The 23,482-nt window shown below is 33.0% G+C and overlaps 1 protein-coding gene across 5 annotated transcripts in view; it reads right to left on the bottom strand.

The window, feature by feature from the left end:
• Dcdc1 (doublecortin domain containing 1) overlaps positions 1–23,482 on the bottom strand; it is a 479,867-nt gene that overhangs the window by 427,086 nt on the left and 29,299 nt on the right. For 2 of the 5 annotated variants that reach the window (XM_048788537.1, XM_048788536.1), the window contains 3 exons: positions 13,028–13,297; positions 11,662–11,818; positions 11,001–11,163 (listed from right to left, as the gene is read on the bottom strand). In XM_048788537.1, coding sequence (XP_048644494.1) covers positions 11,001–11,163; positions 11,662–11,818; positions 13,028–13,297 — 590 coding nt within the window. Of the gene's footprint in view, positions 1–11,000; positions 11,164–11,661; positions 11,819–13,027; positions 13,298–13,888; positions 13,998–23,482 lie in introns of all 5 variants that reach the window. The other 3 variants (XM_048788535.1, XM_048788538.1, XM_048788539.1) reach the window with 3 other exon arrangements.

Below are 23,482 nucleotides of genomic sequence, written 5' to 3' on the forward strand. Positions count from 1 at the left end.
ATATAAACTAACAGCACATACCATTCTCTTTCCTGGATTCAAACTTTACTAATGCCTTTTCCCCTCTCTCTTTGCTAAGCCATCTCCCTTCCTTCTCAGTGCCACCTCCTACAAAAAGCTTTCTTTGATCTACCTTCTTCAGGTTTTCCAGCTTGATCTATGTGCCACTTATTTTATTGAACTTCTCTGCTTTTATATGTATGTTCCTATTAGACTGTGAGCATTGCAAGGACTGCAATGTGTTTTCACATTTGTATCTCAGTTTCTGGTATACTGCTAAAAATATGCTTGTTGGATATTGAATAAAATAAAAAATGTCAACCATTCATTTTCAACATTAAGTATTTGTTTCCTGTTGCATAGAGAATATCAGATATAGTGCTTGAGACATAGTAATGCTCAACAAATATTTGTAGAATATGAGTACTATTTCATTATTATTAGATTAATTTAAAACAATGCTTTCATTAGGTGGATATTAATTTGATTCCTTTTTTCTCTGTGTTTGGGAAAATATTGCATTTTCATATCAATGATTAATTAGCTATTTCATTATTATGTCCCTAATTGAATTTACTATGAAAAGAGAATATGTGTCATAGAGAATAACTCAGAGTAAGAAGAAGAAAAAACACCTATAGAGCTAGTGCATACTATGGATTAGCTTCAGCACTGTAAAACTTTGAGGTTGAAAGAAACTTTAAAAATTATTGACTTAACCACCATTTCATTCACTCAATTATTTGTTCAACAAATATGTATTGAGCATTTCACACATGCTCCCTGTTAAGGACATTGCACACAGAAAACCTCAAAGAGTTCTTGGTATGCTTGGGAAAAGAGGTACACACATGGATTTGAGGGAACATGAAGTAGGGAAACTACCACAACTTATACTAGTCAAGAAAGGTTTCCCTTAGGAAAGTCATGTGGCAGGATTTGAAGAATATAAGGAATAGGCAAAAATTTCAAAGCATAATCTCGAAGGAGAAAACAGTGTAGGTGAAGGCTGAGTCATGCAACAACATGATGAGCTATTGTGAGGCAGAGACAGAACAAGGAGAACAGGATGTAACATGATCTATACCTCATGCAAAACATTGAGAGGTATGATACCTCCCCAAATCAGGCCATTCTATCTTTTGGACAGATGGGGGAAATCTTCCTTACATTAAGGCAAAATTCATTTCCTTGTACAATAGAGCTATTGGGATAAGTGAAGAAAAGAATGCTCCACTAAAAATATGAGCCTGGATCTCCTACATGAGAATAGAATGGTTCCTGGGATCTTCCTAGCTGAAGATCCCAGGAACCATTCTATTTAGAGCATGAGGTGACATATGACTTCATGATAAGAAATATGGTTGGAAACCTGATTGCCTTTCCAGAGGCAAGAATAAAAAAGAGAATCAGACCCTTCCATGGAGAACCTGAGGATGCTTAACAAAGATAAACTAGGCTCTAGCCCTGAAGAGGAAGAGGATAATCTCAGAGGCTGGCAATGGGTAGAGTGACCAGTAAGCACAAAGTGAGGGGACTGTAGGGCATGTGGGGCAAGGAGCCAAGCTGAGTACTAAAATAAGAACCTTAATCCCATCCAAATCTACTTTGAACTTCTAGGAAAAATGCTAGCCATCACCAATAAGTGCTTTCAACAGTTGTCTTTCAATACTTTCTCATATTCCAAAATCCAAAATTTTTCAGCTATCAGGACTGAGATTACCTGTACCTATGTAAGAATGAGAGAATAGCTCCCTCGAATCTCTACGCGTCCTCCAACCATCTCCTTGTTGGAATTAGAAAAGAGTGAATATGGCCCCACAGGTCCCTTGGCAGTAAGAAGTGGTCTCCCCAAAGGTCATGCTATCTCAAGCTCATCCTTATTTCCTTATTTTCCAATAACAGTTAGTAAGAACCCATCTATACACGGTACTATAAGAAATATTAAGGGGCTGGGGATGTGGCTCAAGGAGTAGCGCGATTGCCTGGCATGCGTTCGGCCTGGATTCTCTGCACCACATACAAATAAACATGTTGTGTCCGCCAAAAACTAAAAAATAATATTAAAATTCTCTCTCTCTCTCTCTCTCTCTCTCTCTCTCTTTAAAAAAAAAGAAAAGAAAGAAATATTAAGAAAAGTGTAAAATGAATCTGAGAGTCCTTTTCCATTCCCACCTACTTCCTCCCCCACCCCACCCTCCAAAAAAAAAAAAAAAAAAAAGAAAAAAGGAAGGAAGGAGGATGGAAGAGGAAAGAATGGTTAAAATAGGGCATTCATGGAAGGATGTAGGAAAGCTCAAAACCTTAGATCCTCAGATTCTATACATCCCTTAGAGAATCATTTATCCACTTCTGTACATTGTCTGGTCTTTATAGCATAACAATTAGCCTCTCTGTAATGTAATTACTTTTGGGCTGGCACACCCTGATTTTTTGCCAAATGGGAACATTAACAATTCTACATGTGAGTTTGGGGTAGGGGATTTTTAATATGTTCCTCTTAAACATCTACTCACTCAGTACAGTCAAGCAGGCTGTTCTAAGGAAATCTTTTCCCTTCTCTTCTACTATCTCCTTGTTGGGACATAAATGGTTCACAATGATCTATTTCATTTGGTCCTTCATATATCCACTGAACAATCTTGTACATCTATCTATCAAGTGCCAGGCCCTGTGCTAGAAAATGATGCTAAGTAAGGCAGCCATGGTTCCCATCCTAAGCAAACTTGGTCTGGGGGAATAATAGACATTTCATTAGGAATTATAAATATGATGATTACAAATATATGACAGTTGTAAAAGGGGACTTAAAAAAGCCATAAGAAGTATTCATCCTAGAGGGAGCTTCTCCAGAATAACAGGAACAAATAAATTGCCTTTTCAAGCATGAATCTCAACAGTAGGACATTGGAGTTCCTCTATGGACAGTTCTTGATTCTCCATCTTAACTGTGCTCTCAGCAAAGTCTCTGCCCTATACACCCAAATTCCAGAGAATTTTCCCACCTTATCATCCATCTCCTCCTCTAAATTTGCTAGCCACACTTCATGGCTTCCTTCAAAGCATCCATAACCAGAATTGTCTCAGCCTTTTTTTCCACAGTCACTTCTCCCTAGAAACTTCTCCCTGGGTAAAGATGAGAGTGGTGGCTGGATTTTTCTGAGGTTTAAAAGGTTAGCATAACCTTAGATGATGCTTCCTGTGAAGAATCCCAGTGTATAATTATTTATACACTTACTCTTTCTCTAGCACTCAAAGAATGCTATACCCCAACTATGAATTATGTTTTATTTTGAAGAATCCACATTTTCTTTTACTTTCTTGGCTTAATTTTTAGCCAAATCAAGAAAAATATAAAGCATTTTCTAGTCTGTTTCCGTGTTAAAAAGTCTATCTACAATATAATTACATTTCCTCAGTTTAATTCAAAAATGAAAATCCAATGAATGCCATAAAATTAAATAAATCCAGGTGCTTTCCACATTAAAACTTTCAATTTTGCACGTACCAAGCAAAAAGAATCTTGCCTTATTCTACCACCAAAATAAAAGCAGCAAACTTGGAACTTCAAATTCAAGAGCTTATTAAAAATCTTCTTATCTTTAAAAATTCATTCTCTTGTAGTCGGGCAATAAACTTGAAAACACACTAATGCTCTGACTGCCAAGTAGGTATAGATAATGACATTAAATATGAACAAGCACATCATTTCATGAGTGCAAGATGAGTTTATAAAATATAAATGCTCTGACAGTATGAAAACATACTGCTATATTCAATTATATCATCTGCCCAAAATACAATTGCTCCTATGTTTGGTAAATAGATTAAATCCGTCACATTCCTGCATTCAATTGAGTTTGTAGTCACTCCCTTTTCTCTAAATACTTGCGCTCTTTGTTTCTGCATGTTCTTAAGTGTCATCATTTATTGCTATAGGCATGATGGCTATATTTAACTAATAATGACAGTGGTTGTCATTAGATTTTAACTCAGTAACACTAGTCTGACATTTCATTTGAAGTATGTCTTCAATTTAAATTTGATTAAAATTACAAACATCCCATCTATTGTGCCAATCAAAATGTTGTCACCCTTTCCCTGAACTTTTCTATGAACTTTGTTTAAATAAGTTACGGCAGCTGAAAGTTAAGGCTATCCCTGGGTTATGAACATAGTTTAAAATACAAATCTTGGAACAGAGCAGTGTGAGTCTATTTAGGACTCTTTTTATAAAAAGGCTTGATCTTTACCTAAATCTCAGATTTCGAGAGTTCAAAGCCTCTAACTCAGATTCCCAAACCAAGCTGTACACACCACTGCTCAGTAGGGATTTTAATTTGATTGAATATATTTCAAAAATCTCAGACCTGGAAAATACCTTTTGTAGTAAAATCAGGTACTTATGAAGCCTATATGAAAAGCTTGTGGAGACATGCCTAGAAAAGGATGGAGCAAAATAGTGTGAATACAAAGCAGTTAGACAGACAATATTTTTAACACCTATTATGTGCCAGATTTTTACCCTTATCATTGCTACTCCTCATAGCAATGCTGTGAGGTGTATACAATTATGCTTGATTTATGGATGAGGAAACTCAGGTTTAGAGAGATTAGTGATTTGCCCAGGTTTACACTCTAATTTGCTTTCCTGGCAATGATAAATAGAAACAAGATTTTTGTTGTATTCCTGAACACAGACAATTATTCTCAGAAGGTATTAGTGGACACAGCTTCTAAGTGACAGCCTTGAAATCTTAGTTACACTGTTTATAAAATGCTGGTCTCATTTTTTAAAATTTAGACTAGGGATTTATAGACATTTAATCTTCAAATAATTTATCTTTATTAGAAAAATAAGATAATATTCAATAATCCTTTAAGGTATTATTACATTTGTTTTATAGATAAGGGCAACAAAAGAGCAGACCAGTTTGCCCAAGGTCACACACTGGGGGCTAGAATCTTACAGGATCATCTGACTTCACGTCTAGCATTCTTTCCACTAAACAATAATGCATGTCTCACGCTCTCCTAGCAGATGTCTGAAAGCTTCAAAAATGAACAGCGTGAAAGGCAAACTGCTCTGAAAAAGTAATTACCAAATGTATAAATGAATTCTCAGGTAAAGTAACAAGCAGGGTAGGCAGTCAATTGTCTAAAAGTTTTAAGTTAAAGTTTACTGTAAATGCTCATTTCATTTTACAAGTCCCTCCCTTTGTTTCCATAACATTATTTCTTCTATTCTACAACACTTTTTATTTCCTTTATAACACTTACATTGTCAATACTTATTTTGGTTCTTTTTATGTTTATTTTCTTTATCTTATTCCACCTCACTAGAACCTAATCTCTATGAAACATCTGTCCATATAGACCACTATATCCATAAGACGTGGGAGCAGTGCCTAGAACATTGTAGGAATTCAATAAATATATGTTCACTAGATAAATGAACAAATGTTCTCATTTAACTTGGACTGTTCTTTCTGACTCCTTAGACAGGGAACCACAGTTTTTGAGGGTGTTGTTTGTTTTTATTACATCCCATATACTCTCTCAGTTCTAGTCAGAGAGATGGAATGTGTCCATTCTCATCCATGCAACAAACAACTTGAGGTAATAAGGACAATATTTATATACCTTCTGAATTACTATTCTAGTGATAGTTAACATTTATCAGTGTTCTTCACAGCTGTAGCAGAAAGATATTATACAAAACCATTAAGATCAAGTGTGGTTTGATATCTAGAAACTTTGGATTTCAAAAAAGTTCTTAAGATAACATTGCATGATATATACATATATAAAATAACATTCTTAAGATAACATCACATGATATATATTCATTACATGTATATTATATATAATTATTATATATAATTATATATACATTACATGATATATGTGTATATATCATATATTATGTAATATCGTCAGGGAAGTTCAGGGTAGCAGCCTAAAGTCAAACACATTAATTATTATTCAACAATATACTTGATTAGTTATAGTAAATAAGGTAAAGCTGTTTGGATTTCTACAATCTTGAGTTTGGGAATTACAGATAAGGGACTATGGATTTGTAACACTAACTCAGGGGTTATAAGGAGTACACCTAACAAACTTAAAGCCATAACTGGGTACATGATATACAGAAACCCAACCATTCAAATTATCAGGAATATAGTATGTTTGTAGGCATCTTCATTAAATAAGTATATCCTTTGTGTATATGTATAATTAATTCAATATTTCATGATTATCTTAAGAATTTAGGTGTTTCTCAGTGATTTCATGTTTGACAGTATGAGGGGAAGCTGTAAACCACATGCAAATGCTCTAGGTTTTCCTACTGGTTAACGTCCCTTTTCTCCCCCTTTGGTCTCCCGCAATTGTCTTCAAATCCACTTCTATTTATATAGTACCCTTACTACAGGTTTAAAGCCTTTGGAAGAGGGAAACACATGAAATACATGCTTATGACTTTATCTTCATCTATATTAATAGACAGAAGAATCTTTTCCTTCTCTGTGTTGCAAGTTTCCTACTTTTGAGTATACACAGCCAAGTGGGAGATAAAATGAACAACAAAATCACCTAGCATATGTTCTATTGAAACCAAATTATAAAAATAAATTTGGGAAAACTAACCCTAACTCCTTTAGCTGCTTAAATAAATTAGTGTTTGCCCTATAGATAGGCATCATGAAGTTAAGTATTAGCTTTAGCAGGATGAAGCAGCCATTGGTGTAGGCAACACTACTGCATTCTATGTTAGATCCAGAAGGAGAAATAGCAAGATGTGGTGTGATATAAGTAGTGGGTTGCTTCTTGACACTTGTGCTTTTAACACAACTATTAAAAACAACAACCTTAGTAAACATATAATGAACCAGAATATAACACATGAATCCAGGTTCATTAAACTAATGCATTTTTTGAAAAACAAAATATGACAGAACATTTCATTATTGAAGCAGATATGAGAAAAAGTGTTATGCTGCTATTTAGAATGTGTCCTGTGTGTCATGGAATTGAAATATTTCCAAATCATCAATAATTAAAATGATGAGAATCCATCATTTCACTGACATTTACTTCTACATGAAAAGATGGCCTATTTTAAATATGCTCACACGTATTCTTGTCAATCACAAGCTGTCACAGCAAATTATTTCATTTTGTAGATCACATGGCAGCTAGCAGAAAATCTTAAGGTTTAAATTTAGATCTTAGGTGTACTATCAAGAACTCCTTTCATGGATTTTTTTTTTCCTGTTACTACATCTTCACAATACAGTATTTAAAAGATGTAGAATCTTATTTATAATACTCAGTTTCACTTCTGGTTAAAAAACCTCAGGACTGAAATGTATCACTGTAAATGATAATTCTGAAAGCCAAATAGTGGAGTAGGATATACAGGAAATAGTGGAAATATAAAACTAAAAAAATTTAAAGACAATAAGAAATCCATGCAGTAAAATTCATTAGGTAATGAATTGGGTCTAAACAAATCCTCCCCCCTATTTTATTTAAGATATTTAATTAATCACTGGGCACAAACCATTCCTTATGCTATATTTGCATTGCCAATATCTCCTAGCAGTTATAAAGGGGCTGAACTTTTATAAAATGTATGGATCTCATCCAAGAACTTTCATTGTACTACCATTAAGCAGAAGCTTCAGGAAATTGTGAATAAATCCCAAACCATGAAACTGAAGACTCTTTTTTGAAAATGAAAATTTTTGAAATGTCTTTTATAACAATTCATTAACTACACCTTCCCAATTCCAGAATGACTAATAAATATCAGAATCTTTAAATTCCAGAATTATAAAACCACAAAACATTTTCATCTATAATTTTCTATATAAAATTTCCTATTTTCTGATTTTTTCCATATACAATTCATGTTCATGATCAGGTATTCAACTTCAAAATCTAAGAATTACGCTAATATTGCATTGCAACATGGAATGCTTCATGTCAATCTTGACCTTATCCTGACCTCTAAATGAAAGCTTTGTATTTCAAAGTAATATGATGAATAGCTCTCTGGCTTTCTATTAAATGCAGTGCCTCTAGTTGTCTACAGTGATGTCCAAAAGGGACAGTAAAATAGTTTTTTAAAAAATCAGAGATGTTTGGCTTTTTTTTCCCTATCTTAGTAAATCTGTAATTATTTTCTAATAGCAGGAAATTTTCAATATTTACACTGATTTTCTAAATCACAGGGAAACCAATGAGGTATTGAAATACAGTTGCCAAAATATATATTGTCTTATTTGGCCTTCTTGTGGCAGTAATAAGGTAATTTTTTCTGTAAAGGACCCCTTTGATTTACATTGTTGAATAGTGTTCTCAGTTTTAAGGATTTATAACTTATTTACCCCACAGTTTAGGTTCCTCACAGATATACAGTAAGTATTCAACAAAAAATTTTACTGATTTAAATTTTTTAACAAATTGAATTGAAATCAGAGGTAAAAGAAGAATAATTTAAAAAAAAGAAATCAGCATCATAAGTCCCCACTTTGTTTCTGATATGGCCTATTACCTGGCACATAGTAGGTTCTAATAAATTGCTGCATGAACAAATATCAGTAACTTGAAATATTGGCCAGTTACCTACTCTAATGCTTTTTGGCTGATTTTATACAAAATATTCATGCTCATTTAGAAAGTTATAGCAGCAACATCAAGTCTTATTTTTCCATGATTTACCTTTAGCATATTAAAATTTCCAACTTCTGATAATTCCTCCTCTTCTTTTAAATGTATCTACTATCTTCAAAGTTATTCAAACATGCTTTATTTTTATGGTATATTTTTGACAACAAGTTCACAAATTGCTGAAAAATCTATAATACATGTTCAAAAGGTTATCTTAAATCTGATTTAGATGATATAAAAAAGCATATGTGAATATGTGGACATCACCCACATCAAGTTAAATATTCACCTACATACATACATATATGTGAAAGGTAATATTTAGCTATATATTTACATTTATTTATATGTTTAATGTTTTGAATGAAATCAAATATCAGTGTTTAGGCTTATTATCTATGAGCTTAACTTAAATGAGGGACTTTTCCCCATTATACTTATCCTAAGTCCTTTTAATGGACATGTGATATGCTAGTCTGTGTCCAAGCTCACCTACAATTTCTTTTCTCAAAAGACAAGACACATCTGCCACCTGCTCTACTCCGTGTCCCAGCAACAACTGTCGAGCAGCATAAAGATTGATTATCAGTCAAAAACCATTGCACAACACCAGATTTTGGTAGGTTAAGCTTGCTGATCCAGCAAGAGATGGTGTGAAATTTTCAGGAGTGTGTGCCAACATTTTGGTGCTAAAAGAACAGCAGTGCATGTCACAGTGAAACACAGCCAAAGATATGCAGACAAAGCAGAGAAGTTTTTGTCCTGGACTTGGCTTTTCAAAGGATAAAAGAGAAACAAAAAGTAGGAGAAAATTAGTTCATACATTTAAAAATCATTGAAAAAGTTTAGTCATGTATGTGACATTATTATTTTGGGCATACATGTCCAGGAAATTTTCGTTTTAGCTTAGCTATAAATATTTTTATGCATCTCTCTTCTATAATACCATTATTCATATGAAAGACAAATAATAAAATGATCAAGGTTCTTACTGAAGTAACCATTACATAAACTTCTGACTTTAAAAAAATCATAGAAATGCATTTATTCACTAAGATTCATCATTCATAAGCAAATTATTCAATGAATACAAAATAAAATCAGCTATTTTTTAAAGTTAAAGCAAAAATGTAGGTCTACATGATCACATGGGGGAATTTTTAATGAATATTACAGCAACAAGTTTCTTTACAAAGACCAAATTATCTTGAACCTTCTATCGAATTCAAGAAATTACTTATTTTCTTATGATCAAGTATTATCAAAAAGATAGAAATCTTAACATTATTTTATATAATAACATTAATACAAGAGGGATTCTCATCACCTCATCTGTAATAAACTCCAAAATTACTTTTCTCCTACTTATGCAATTACTGCCTAGACTTGCCTTTGCTTCACCAGCTTTATAGATCTGCAGAAAAAATTACATCTAATACAGTATAAAAAGCATAAGGGAGTATAGCAGTTAGAAACACTGAATTTTTATGGCAAAGTTCTTATTCTTTATGTTATTTAAATCTGATTATCATACATAGCACTTGATAACAAACTCTGGGTACAAAATGCTTTGAAGGATATTCTTAGATACTGGATACTGGATACATTTCAATCACAAAGGATACATTTAAAAAAAAGTTTTAATTTTAGAAAATCCTCACATTTCTGAATAATTAAAAACAATGCACTTTAAAAAAAAACCTGACCAGAAAATCTGTTCTGAGATTATACATATAGGTGTGTGTGTCTCTGTGTGTGCACAGGCACATGCAAATGTATTTCAAGATTTTTTTTTTTTTTTAAATCAAGCTGCTGCATGTACCTTGGAAAAAAAATTATTAGGAGAATCACATGTATATAAGAATTATATTTTCATTACTGGCCATATTTTCATAGTTATGGATTGCCATCTGAAAAAGAACCAAGAGTATAAGTGAATAAATGATACTTGAAACTTTGAACTAATTTCTGAGAAGATAAGTCTAATGAATTATGTCTGTTGAGTGTCACAGAAACTAAACAGTAAATTCAATAATCTCTGATTTAATTTATTATATTTTCACCATTTAACCTCCTGCAGGCTCCCTAATGTCTATTCAGACCTATATTAAATTAAGCATCAATGCTAATGAAGGGCAATAAACGTGGCTGTCAGTGGATTTTTCTTTCATTAAGCACATTATCCTCTTACTGAGCTGTAAATGTGTAAACATTAGTTTTGTTAAACCATGCAAAAAAGATGGGATGAAAATCATTTTTTAATTGCACCCCTTAAGCAATTTACTATGTATGGGGGATAGGGTTTTTTCCCCCTTTTTTACCTTCAATTTTTTTGAATGGATCTAAAAAGGGCTCTCCCATTGAAACATAAACATCAGCTTCATGGGGTATATCTTCAGATTCGAGGACTTCCTTGCCGTCTGCCAAGAACACTCGTCGTGCGGCCATGTTCAGATTCAGCTTGTCTGTGCACTCCTCCAGCAACTAGAAGAAAACAAGAGGTAAGACAAAGTGATTTATGAGAAAGAAAGTAACACATTTCCATAAAACAAAAGGTTCTAACAATCAAAACAGAAGCCCAAGTGAGTCACTTGCCAAGTTTAGTAACTCAACCCATACACTGTAGTTATTTTCTAGCAGTTAAATATATGGAAATAAAAGGTAAATTAAAGCACCAAGAATATCTAATTATGATCTAATTTTAATCCTTCAACTTAAGATCTGTCATTTTAATAACTCTACAAAATATAATGTCATTGGATTTGTTTAATAATTAATCTGTTTAATTAATTACTGTTTATATTGATTTTTTAAAAAGTAAAGGACTGAAATGACTGTGAGACCCACACATGTAAGCAATTTACAGGTTCGGATTGATAAAAACAAAATCGTAATACAATTAAGTGTCATCTTTCATTTTTTAATACCATAAAAAGAGCAAGGGAGAAAATAAAGTGCTGAAAAGTTTGGAACATTAGTTACCAAGGTGACCGTTGGAGCAGTAACTTTGGCAAAGACTGTTCTAGATCCATTTTTGTAAGCTGTTACTTTAATCACTCTTGGTTGAAGTTTGTACCTTTGAGACAATCTTTGCCAATTCTGAGTGGACTGAAATTTTAGAGAGGAGAACTTTAAAACTCTAAAAGAAAACAACAAAAGAACACAAAAAAAATGGTGCATGTTAATTACTAAAATCTTTTAAATAAAACTTACCATAAACTTTTAAAAAAAATATAAGCCCTAAAGATTGTTCCTTGTATGTAAGTGTTCCCCAACAAAGCTTTTTATGGAAAGAGACTGTCACTATTAAATATCCAAAAACATTTAAAATAGGATAGTGTGCCAAACTGGCTTATACAAAACAGTTATCTTAGAATTAATGATTTTTTATCATTTTACTTATAAAACACTATAATATTCATTTTAACATTGTATATCTGAAAAATTAGATAGCTAGATCTGCCATGTTCTAAGAGCAAAAAATAGTAATGTAGTCTTAATGTCTTAAAATAGTAAATGGCTAAAATTTTCCACAAGTTTTTGTGTGTATGACAGTTCTTTGATTTTTTTATTAAATTCAGATAGATTTTTATAACTAAAACTTTAATGCTATATTATTTGAATTGCCTGCATTTCAAACTGTTTGGGAGCAGTAAAAATTGATATTCCAAGTTTTGTCTTCAGTTAAAACCAGTTTTATCTTTATTATTTTCTTGTCAAAAGTATATGGTGAAGTGGCAAACAAATTTTCAACTCCAGAATTTTCCCATCATGTTAATTTGCAATGCCACAGAAGCAAGTCCACATCTTAAAAACTTTGGGTAAGCTAAAATCACAACATACCCAAATATTCAAACACCTAAAAGTAATGGGAATATCTGTTTCTTTAGTTTTTAACCAATATATTCTGTCTCTTTACTCTGAGGTTAATGGTTTAGGAGAACAATCTTGATGTGAAAACATATATACGAAATGGTTTTATAATAAGTTCATATCAGTTCCATTCTGTTGTCAAAATATTGGTTAAATATCTAAAATAGGCATTTCTACTTTAAAATAAATATCCTGAAAGCAAAGATATTTCCTGGTCCTATTCTGATTTTGCTTCAAATAATCTTTTCAGTTTCAGATAACCCAGGTTGAAGTGTACCTCGTGTTTTCCACAATGTAATTAGCAACATTCTACTCTGGTGCTTTCAAAGGAAAAAAACAAACAAAACCAGAAACAAGCCCCAAGAGATATGATATCTTTTAATGTCTGAAATAGTTAGCTGAATAACTATAAATTCTGCTCAAAAGAAAAAGCTTCAACAGTTGGTTAAAAAGAACAGAGAACAGCTTTGATTACCTCAGTTGACCCATCGGAGCACTGACAGGTCTGTTTCTCTTGGATGCTGATATAAAACAAGAATTGTTTTTACTGTTTGATTTGTAGCTATCTGGGTTTGATATTTCCTCATGGCTGTGATCTGATGCTGTTTGATGTGTACAGCAATCTTGAAATCCTGACCCTTCTGATACTGCCGCTGAATGCAAAAGTCTGTCGGGGCCAAACTGAGGCTGCAAATAATCATCAGTAGTTTTAATAACTGCTTTTGCCTGGGATAACATAAACTCCCTGAAAGAAACAAACCATGGAAAAATACCTATGAGTTGATTTACAATCACTTATTAACAACTGCCACATAATAACTAATTGTGGGCTATGTGCTAAACAAAATACTATAGTCTTAATTAACATTTTGTTTAAGGCTTACAATATCATGGGAAAGTAGGTAGTATTTTTATCTTCATTTTACACTCTTAAGAAATTGAGGTTAAGAAAGGTTAATGAACTTGCCCGAAGTCAAATAATCAACAAGTTGGGAATTTAAATTCACATTTATAACCACTAAGCTTCATTGCTTTACTTAATTAAATTAAAGAAGAAAGATTGTATAATGCTTGAAACACCTAAGTAAAAATTTTAAATTCTTAGATTCACTTTATTAAGTACTAGTACTCTATGTATTCGAAAAGAAAAAACTTAAAGTGATATGGGCCCTAACCTCAAGAAACTTGCAAACTACTACCTATCTATCTAAAAAAAATTATATATATATATATAATTATTAAGCTCATAAAACTATCAGTATTTAAATGCAAAAACAAATTTCTGAAGGTCAGTTTAGCATGACTGGGAATAAACTGACAAAGGCTTCATGCAGACCTGAGATTAGAGTGACTGACTCTTCCCAGTTTGTTCAGGACTGTCCTGGCATTGAAAATCCTGAGAACTCCCTCAGTCTCAGACAGACTGGGATAGCTGGTCATACCACCTGGTATTTAAACAGAAACAGGGCATTTAGGTGAACTACAATATGTGAACAGAGGGCCGTATGACCTGGGATGAAATGTACATAGTAAAGTTAGGCAGATGGAATGTGTATGCAGTTTACTGGTATAATAAAATGAAACAAACTTCAAAATACTTGAGAATATTAAGCTGTGAAATTATTGAGCATAAGGATGGTCAGCTTCCATGTACTACTATAATTAGGGCTATGTTTACACAAAGCAAATCTGCCTCTTTCCTATTTGTTAGGTCCTCCATAATTCAAAACATAATAAAACCATCCCTCACAAATACAAACATACAAGCATACACACATACTATTATAAATTAACATGCTTAGTGTCAAAAACTCAGAAAGGACAGCCCCTTTTCCAAATCTTTCACATCCACAAAGATTATTATAATCACAACTACTTCTTCTGGTCTGCCTTATGTTCACAACTGTTTCAATATTCAATTATTTCCTTGTGTCACATGGAATAGTGTGTGTGTGTGTGTGTGTGTGTGTGTGTGTGTGTGTGTGAAAGAGAGGGGTGGGGAGGGAAAGCAGAAACACAGTGGATTAACTGGAACTAAAATTCTGGGATCCATGCAGAAGTATTTTTGTTGTGGTCATCACATGTTTGTATATTAGTCTGCACTGGACTGAGGATAATACTGGGGACAGGAGTGGTCTTCCCTTCACTCTGAGGATCCATCCAGGTTCAAGACTGTGGCAAACAATGTCTTGAAAAGATCAGTGGCTTCTGGCAAAGGTGAGACCTCCCTTTACACCACCTTAGCTACTTCAATTTTGAGAGCAGTATTGAGTGGTAGTATGTGATAGCAGTCATGTCACACTGTTAGTGTTTGTGCAGCAACAGCATTGCAAATGGTCACCAAGCTCTTCAATCTGGAACAGGAGCAGTAAATAGTCCAAGAAAAGATTCAGAGATCTCATCAACAGTTTCCAGTTAACCAAACAATTACTTGGAGAGCAAATTCTCATGTGAAAAAAAAAAAAAACTCCCTACTTAAAAGCAGAAGGAAGAATCTTTTCTTTGAAATTTTTGGTTTTTAATGTATTTTTCATAAATACATTAATTAATTTAAAATTTTAATATCCATTATTTCATTACCACAAAGTAAAAAGTTGTTTTCTCATATTCCAAAGTTTTAAGTATATTTTCTCTTCTGAATTCCTTTTTATTTAACAATGTTTCATGACCACTACTCATGTTACTATGTGGTCCACATAGATTTTACTGGAATGCAATATTTTATATAACTTATATTTTGCCTTTCTTTATCTAATTATGTAGGCTTTAACTATGTTTTTGGCTACCTGGCATGTTACCCTGTCTTCTGGTAAGAGCATTTGCATCCTTTTGGGAAATTCTTTTTTTCCCCTTTCCTTTTGGAAATGTTTCCATTAACATTCTTTCCCATTTCCACATGATTCTTATAGGGTTAGTGCAATAAATTACATAAGATTTACCTGGTAAAATGATAAAAAAAATTGAAATATATGGTTCAATAATCTATTTTATGACTTTCTTTTTTCTAATAATTTATTTCTAAAAGGGGGAGAAAGTACATTTTCCATGCTAAAACATCATATTGGCCCAATATTTATATAGTCTTCAACCTTGATTTGTTTTAACAATATTGATGATAAGCTTGCAGTAGTTTTTATTTTATTTGGGGGGTTTGTTTGTTGTTGTTGTTGTTGTTTTGTTTTGGTATCAGGTTTTGAACCCAGGGGTTCTTAAACACTTAACCACATCCCTAAACCTTTTTTGTATTTTTTAAATTTTGTTTAGAGATAGGGTCTCACTAAGTTGCTTTAGGGCCTTTCTAAGTTTTGCTGAGGCTGGCTTTGAACTAGCAATTTTCCTGCCTCAGCTTTCCAAGCCACAGGGATTACAGGCATGTGCCACTATGCCTGGCTGTGCTTAAACACTCTCAAATTCTTCTTTTTTTTAAAATCACAATTGAATCTATAGTTATATATGTAATTCATTTTATTACTAATCATTTATTTCTAATCATAGAAGCATATAAGAATGCAGTATTGCAATTGTAAGTCTAGGTTCTAGACCATTTGTCAGTGTTGGTCCAAAGGGATGTGGGTCAAAAGGTAAGATTGTTCTCCCTAAAATCAATCTTAAAGGTGAGGAATTAAAATCAACTGCCAGCATGATAACTTCATCATCATAATATAGAACTTTATTCTCCCTTCAAAATTTCCCCCATTTATTTCTGATAGTCCTCAAAGTAGTACATTACAAATTTCTAATAGTTTTTCCTAAGTACCTACAAAAATTGGTTAGTGAGAGTCACAGATATTTCCACTCTCCTCACTTCCTCATTGCTGCCATCACCTATCACAATAACAAAGAGTGCATGATAAAGTGTTGCCTCAGAGAGTCCCCAAACATTCCAGTGCTGGGGATGCCAAAACAACACAGAAGTGATGAAAAGGGACAACTCTCCAATCCTGTCCCAAAGAGTCTTCCTTGAATGGTTCCATCAGTTTTGGACCCTAAACTGTCCAGGTGCAGGGACTGTAACTAGGTTCACAAGATCAAACAAAGAATAAATGTTATATCATAACCTCCATATTGATAATAAAAGTAACAATCCTAATAGTGCTTACATAGCACGTATTTGTCAGTCACTTTTCTAAATACTTTACATATTTATCATCACAACATCCCATATTATTATTCTCTTTTTACAGATAAACAAACTAAGGGCTTAAATGATTTGCCAAAGGTCATATGGAAGGGAGATATCAGAGACAGAATTCAAATCCAGGTAGTTTGGCTCCAGAATCTCTACTTAACTATCACCCCATAGTATTAGTTATTAGCGTAAACTTCCTTATTTTTCATTTGTTAGAAAATGGAAGGAAGCTCCTATCCAAATGAGTGCACATGAACAGATACTATTAGGAGGGGAATGGAGATTTGGAATATGGGAGGGCAATGGTCAGGGAATGGTAGTTGAAGGAGGTCTTGTAATCAGCTTTTTGGTCACTGCTATGACCAAAAGACCTGATACGAACAATTTTAAAGAAGGAGATGTTTGTTTGGTTCATGGTTTCAGAGGTCTAAGTCTCAGTCCATAAATGGTTAACTCTACAGTTCTGGGCCCAAGATGAGGCAGAACATCATGGAGGAAGAATGTGGTGGAGGAAAGTGGCTAAGAACGTGGCCATGAGGAAGCAAAGAGAGTTCCACTTACCAGGGACAAAATATAAATCCCAAAGGCACACCACCAGTGATCTACTTTCTCCAGCTTCATCCTACCTACCTATAGATACTGCCCAGTTAGTCAATATTAGTGGATTAATTAATTCACTCATCAATTCATAACTCTCATAACCCAATCATTTTTACCTCTGAATATTCTTGCATTGTCTCAGACATGAGCTTTTGGGAGACATCACATATCCAAACCATGACAGAAGGTAAATCTACATTAGCAGCAGAAAACCAGTAATGCTTTTTAGCTAATAAAGGTCTCATATCTAGATTGTATTTAAGTCATCATAGCCTGTAGTCTCCCTGGTTTTTTTTTTTTCCTTTCCCTTGTTTTTTCCCCACCTTTTTTGTTTGAGGTATCCTTTTCTCCTCTGAAATCTTAGAAAGCTATAGGTATATGTTTGGAGGTGGACAGAAGTTCTCTTTAACACCTCCAAACATATATAGTGAGAGACATATAGATATATAGATGTCTTCACATAATTCTCCTCACAAAGATAGTTTTTGTCCTTCAGTTTGAAAATTTATCCCATTTACATTTAATATAATGTTCATAGAACTATTCTCTTCACCAAGACAGTCTGTCTTTTTATTGGAAAATATAGTCAATTTGCATAATGTATTTAATATTTAAGTTCATACCCACATCGTACTATAATAGTTAATTTTATCAACTTGACTAGGCCATGGAATGCCTGAATATCTCCTGAAATATTATTTATGGTATGTCAGGGCATTTCCAGGAGAGATTAACACTTGAATTCATGGACCAAGTAAGGTAGATGGCCCTCCCCAATTCAGGTGGATATCATCCAATCTCTTGAGGGCTCAAAAAGCATAGGAACTGAGAATCCGTTCAGCTAGCATGTTGCCTTCTCCTGTCATTAACACTCCTGGTTCTCCGGCCTTCAGACTCAGACTGAAAGTTATCATCAGTCCCTGTGGCTCTGAGGCCTTCAAATGACACCACTGGCTTCTTTTTTTGGCAGGGGGAGGTACCAGGGATTGAACTCAGGGGCACTCAATCACTGAGCCATATCCCCAACCCTATTTTGTATTTTATTTAGAGACAGGGTCTCACTAAGTTACTTAGTGCCTTTGCTTTTGCTGAGGCTGGCTTTGAATTCACAATCTTCCTGCCTCAGCCTCCCGAGTTGCTGGGATTACAAGTGTGCACCACTATGCAGGGCTGAAATAAACCTCCTTTTAAAAAATATCTATTTACATACCCACCCTGATATTTTCCCATCTATATTAGTTTTGTATTGCCATGTAACAAATGACTTAAAATCAGACCTATTACTATCACACTATTTCTGTGGGTCAGGCAGGAGTCATAGCAAAGTTCATCTGGATCCTTTTAAGACCTGACAAAGTTGAAATCAAGAAATTAGCAGGGGCTGCAACCTCATCTGATGCTTGGGGTCCTCTTCCAGGCTCATTCAGGTTGTTGCCGAAATTCAGTTTCTATCTGCTGCAGAATTCATTGTGACTATCTTTTTTTTTTTTTTTAAGGCCAGAAGTAGCTAATCTCTCTGATTCCTATGATCTCTTTTATTTAAATATCTGACTAGGTCAGGCCCACTCAAGATAATCTCCCTTTTGATGAACTTAAAGGCAACTGATTATGTACCTTAAATATATCTGCAAAAATCTTTTCCATTTTTCCATATTAATGTATCAAGGAATTGATATCTCCTTATATTTATAGGTCCCACATACACTCAAGAAGAGGGAATTATATGGGGCATGTAAACTAGTTGATAGAAATCTTGGGAATCATGTTAAAACTCAGCCTTCCACCTCAGCTATACAGTGATTCAGTTTTATTATCAACTTTTAATATCATATTGAGATCCAGATATTTTATTTTCTGGAAAATTCTAATATAATTTCTTAAGATTAAATTTTGTCATTAGTTATTGAGAATATTAAAAATAATGTTCCCTAATAATAATCATAAATTCTGCATCAGTGGGATTTATTTAATATAATTATGGGGGATACATTGAGAACCTTTAAAGATATCATTAAACTCATTTAATGTATTTACTGTTACTTTTGCTATATACTAGTGATTAAACCTATGTAACTCAGATATTTCTGAAATAAACATAGCTCCAGTTCCTCCAAATCCCAGTACATTAATAAATCTACTTGTAAGTGGAAAAAAGAAAAGGGGAGACAAAAAAGAATGTGCCCATGTTCTAACTGTAAATCCAAAGAGAAACTTTCAATGCTTCCAAAATGGCAATATTATTAGAAGAAATACTTCTAAAAGTGAATATTTTAAGAGGAAGGGCATTCACTTGGACACAAGTGTTTTTATATATTTTTTTTTTCAAAAACAAAACATCAGGTACATTACTCCTGAATTATAATTTATGGTTAGTTTGGAGAAAATATTTTAGCAATCTGAATCACTCTTCAGGAATTATAAAAAAGAGCACATATAGTTATGTGCATCTATATGTGTATAAAATGTGTAAATATTCAATAATTTTATATGTGCTCAGAGGAAGGTGAAATAGAACATGTCTAAATTTAATCTTAAAGCAATATTGATAAAACATTTAATTAAAAATTATAGTACTTTAAGTAAATTAATCTTTTAGACAATTTCCATATAGGATACAATGAATGTAATGAATTACAAAGCTGATACATGGATTAAGAGATTAACTAATCTTTTCTCCTTTCAAACAAGGCTGTATCTCATCTACATTTGACTTTTACTATATTCAAAAAGATTATCAGAGACAGATAGTACACATTGTGGAATTTATAACCCCTTTAATATTCCAAGCTAGTATAATGATGCCTACTTTCTTAGGTTTTCATTAAATCTGATTTCATATTTTTGCTTCACAAAGTAACATAAGACATGAACTCTAAAAATAAAAGAAAATATGCTTAGGAAGGAGTATAGAAAAATCAGATAAAAAGACTATGATAAGAATTGAGATGACTACTCTTGACAAGGGCAATTCTTTTCATTTTCTCTATTTTAGTAGCATTAGTGAACATAGTGTCTTCTTATAGCAATTGAAGGAAAACTCCTAATAAAGTCATATCATTGGTCGCACTTTCAAGGATTTCTACTAATAAGAACTGCTTATAGCTTTCCTATAATATCCTTCAGCTATAACTGCAATACACTGCCTCCTATAGTCCTTATCAATATGTCTTTTTACACATGGTAGTCACTCAGCTAATCTATACTATAATTATACTTCTTTTAAGAAGAGTTTAACAAATATTAATCTAAATTCAGAACTCACAATTTCTAGACCATCTTCCATAAAAACAATAATTGTTTAGTGGAAGATAGAAATCTTTAACAAATATTAACACATACAAATTCACAATTATTAATCATAACTAAATATGAAGAAAAAGTACTGATTACAGGGAGAAATTCAGGGGCTAGGAACATAGAGAAGGCCTCACCAAAGCTGTTCAAGCTGAGCAGATATGAGAAGAATTAACTCCACCAGATTCTGGTTCTTATTCCATAGCATTACATTCAGTCCTATTAATACACTTATGTACCATTTTGCATAGTTCTGTGATAATTTATTTGTTATGTGATTTCATATCGAACTCTGCAAGGGTAAGATCCTTGTTTTACATCTCTTATGCTTCCAAAGAAACTCAACCAGTGATTAATATGCAGAAATTATATTTTGACAATAACGATATTGTACAGAAATGTGTCACAAAAATGCTATTGGACAAAGAGAGAAGGATACAAAGAAAGGGGGGAGAGAAAGAGAGAGAGAGAATTTTTTAATATTTATTTTTTAGTTTTCGGTGGACACAACATCTTTATTTTATTTTTATATGGTGCTGAGTACTGAACCCAGTGCCCTGCACATGCCAGGCGAGCGCGTTACCGCTTGAACCACATCCCCAGCCCAAGCATAATTTAAGAATTAAAATACAACAAAATTAAAGTCAAAATTTATGTCAGGCAATGCTGGTTAATTATCTAACAGTCATTCTCCCCATTTTTCTTTAGATGCAAAGCCTCAGTTATGTTCTTTAGATGCAAAGCTACTGATATGCCCACGGAAGGTATCCACTGATCAGCCCCAGGGGGCAATGGCGTAAAGCCAAGGATGGTAATTCCATATCCCTTGCCCTGGTAGGTTAAAAAATATGTTTATTATCTAATTCTAGCTAATGAGACAAGAAGAGACGTCTTCTGCAGAATGTTTTGTTTCTTTGCCATAATTTAAAAAAAAGAGAGAGAGAAGTGACCTAATATACATCTTTTCACAGACATTTGTTGAGTGAACCTATTATGAAGCATTTTGCAAAAAGCATCTAGCCAATATCTGAGGATGGAGGAGAGCAAGATATAAAGAGTCAGTGCTTTTGCTAATACTGCCAAATCACTGGATTTAATTCTAGACTTTATCTCTAAAGTTCTTAGGTGGGATAACGAATCTTCCTCATTTGGAAACTCTTTTTAGTTTTGTATTACTTTGCACTGATCATGGCCTAACATATAATCAGCTTTCTCACTACCTTTATAGAGAAAATTACACTCAATATAATGGATAGTCAATGTCAAATAATTAATAATCTAAATTATATTTGCTTTATTTTTTTGTTTTATTAAGTCTTTACTAATGTTTAATTAATTATGATGGGATAAAAATGTAAACCAATCTATTAGTATCTAAAAGCTCAACTTTTACTTAAACATTTCACCAGAAATTTCAGTGTATGCATAGCATAACATGGAGTTTTTATCCTCCCCCTTTTTGAAACACAAAGCATTCTTCATAAATTGAGATTTCTGTGACATAAATCTGCATGTGGCTAATAATACTATTCATAAATAAGAAGTATGGCTACTTTGACAGACCATGGCTCAGTAACAAACACGCAGGTCTAAGTTATCACATAGTTTGGATGTGAATTCAACAGCACGATAATGACAGTTGCCAAGGATTTGTACTTGCTGTCACTTCATACTAGTGTTGCCTGTCAAAATGTCTCTTTTTCTTATACAGAAGCCATAGAATTTTTATGGATAGCAATTACTTACAATATACAATGAAGTACATCAAATCTAACAACCACTCTTTAGCCTTTCATTATTTGGTAGACTCTTTGTTAAATGTAGTCAACCATTTTCATCTAAAATTATTTATTTATACTGTATATTTGACAAGCATATATTTCTTGCTTTATATTCTAATAGCATTTGAACCTTCCTAAAGAGTTATGTGGCTTTTTTAATATTATCATTTGTAAAACTTATCTTTATCCTATTACATTTTAATGGTAATTAAACTTTCTAATTGGAATATGTACAAATAAGAAAATAGAAACACAAAGGAAAATGGCCAGAAGTATTTTCAATAATGTCACAAATTTGAAATAATGAAATGCAACCAATAAAAGAAATAATCTCACGTTTGATGAATGCAATCTTTTTCAATATCTCTGGAGTACACAAAGCACAAAGACTTCATTAAACTTCATACTGCCCTTTCCTCAACTTGCTTAAACAAATAACTTCCAAAGATATAAATAACTTTCTACAATTTCTCTGATAAAATGTGATTTAAACACCATAGAGAGTAAATAAGTGATAATGAAATTGAGCAATTCTCCACAAATTTTATTTCTAGCGTCAAAGAAAATATAATTTTAGTTTAGCCTAGAAATGTTGGTAAAGGTTTTCCAATTGCAGAGCCATCTCAGGTTATTTAAACACATAATATGTCAAATTTTTACTTGCAACTCAATGTCTGGATAACAACCAATGTATTACATTCAAAATACAACCCATATCCCCCCACCACAACACGCACACACACTCCAGATAGAAGGCAGCCAAAAATGCTTGTTAAATTAAACTGGCTTGCTTTTGCAGAAAAAGAAAATACTAAACAAGAAAAACAATTCCAAAGATTCTTAAAGACCCATGTGAGTATATGATCAGGGGAATAAACCATTCTGCCTAAAGGAATAAAAGAATATTTTTGCATGTGCAAAAGTAAAAAACTAAAAATAAGCTACATCTTAAATCTAAAATTGGGAGAGGATATATTTATATCTTAAATATAAAACTATTATATTATAATGTCTATAATATAATAGATATTATATATAACATTTTCCAGCAGAAACTTAAATTTTCCAAAAGGAATAATGATCTAGTCTCATTATTATTTAAGGGAAACAACATGCTACTGTTTAA

Source organism: Marmota marmota, unplaced genomic scaffold (genome assembly GCF_001458135.2).
Source record: "Marmota marmota marmota unplaced genomic scaffold, marMar, whole genome shotgun sequence".
Classification (NCBI taxonomy): Eukaryota; Metazoa; Chordata; class Mammalia; order Rodentia; family Sciuridae; genus Marmota; species Marmota marmota.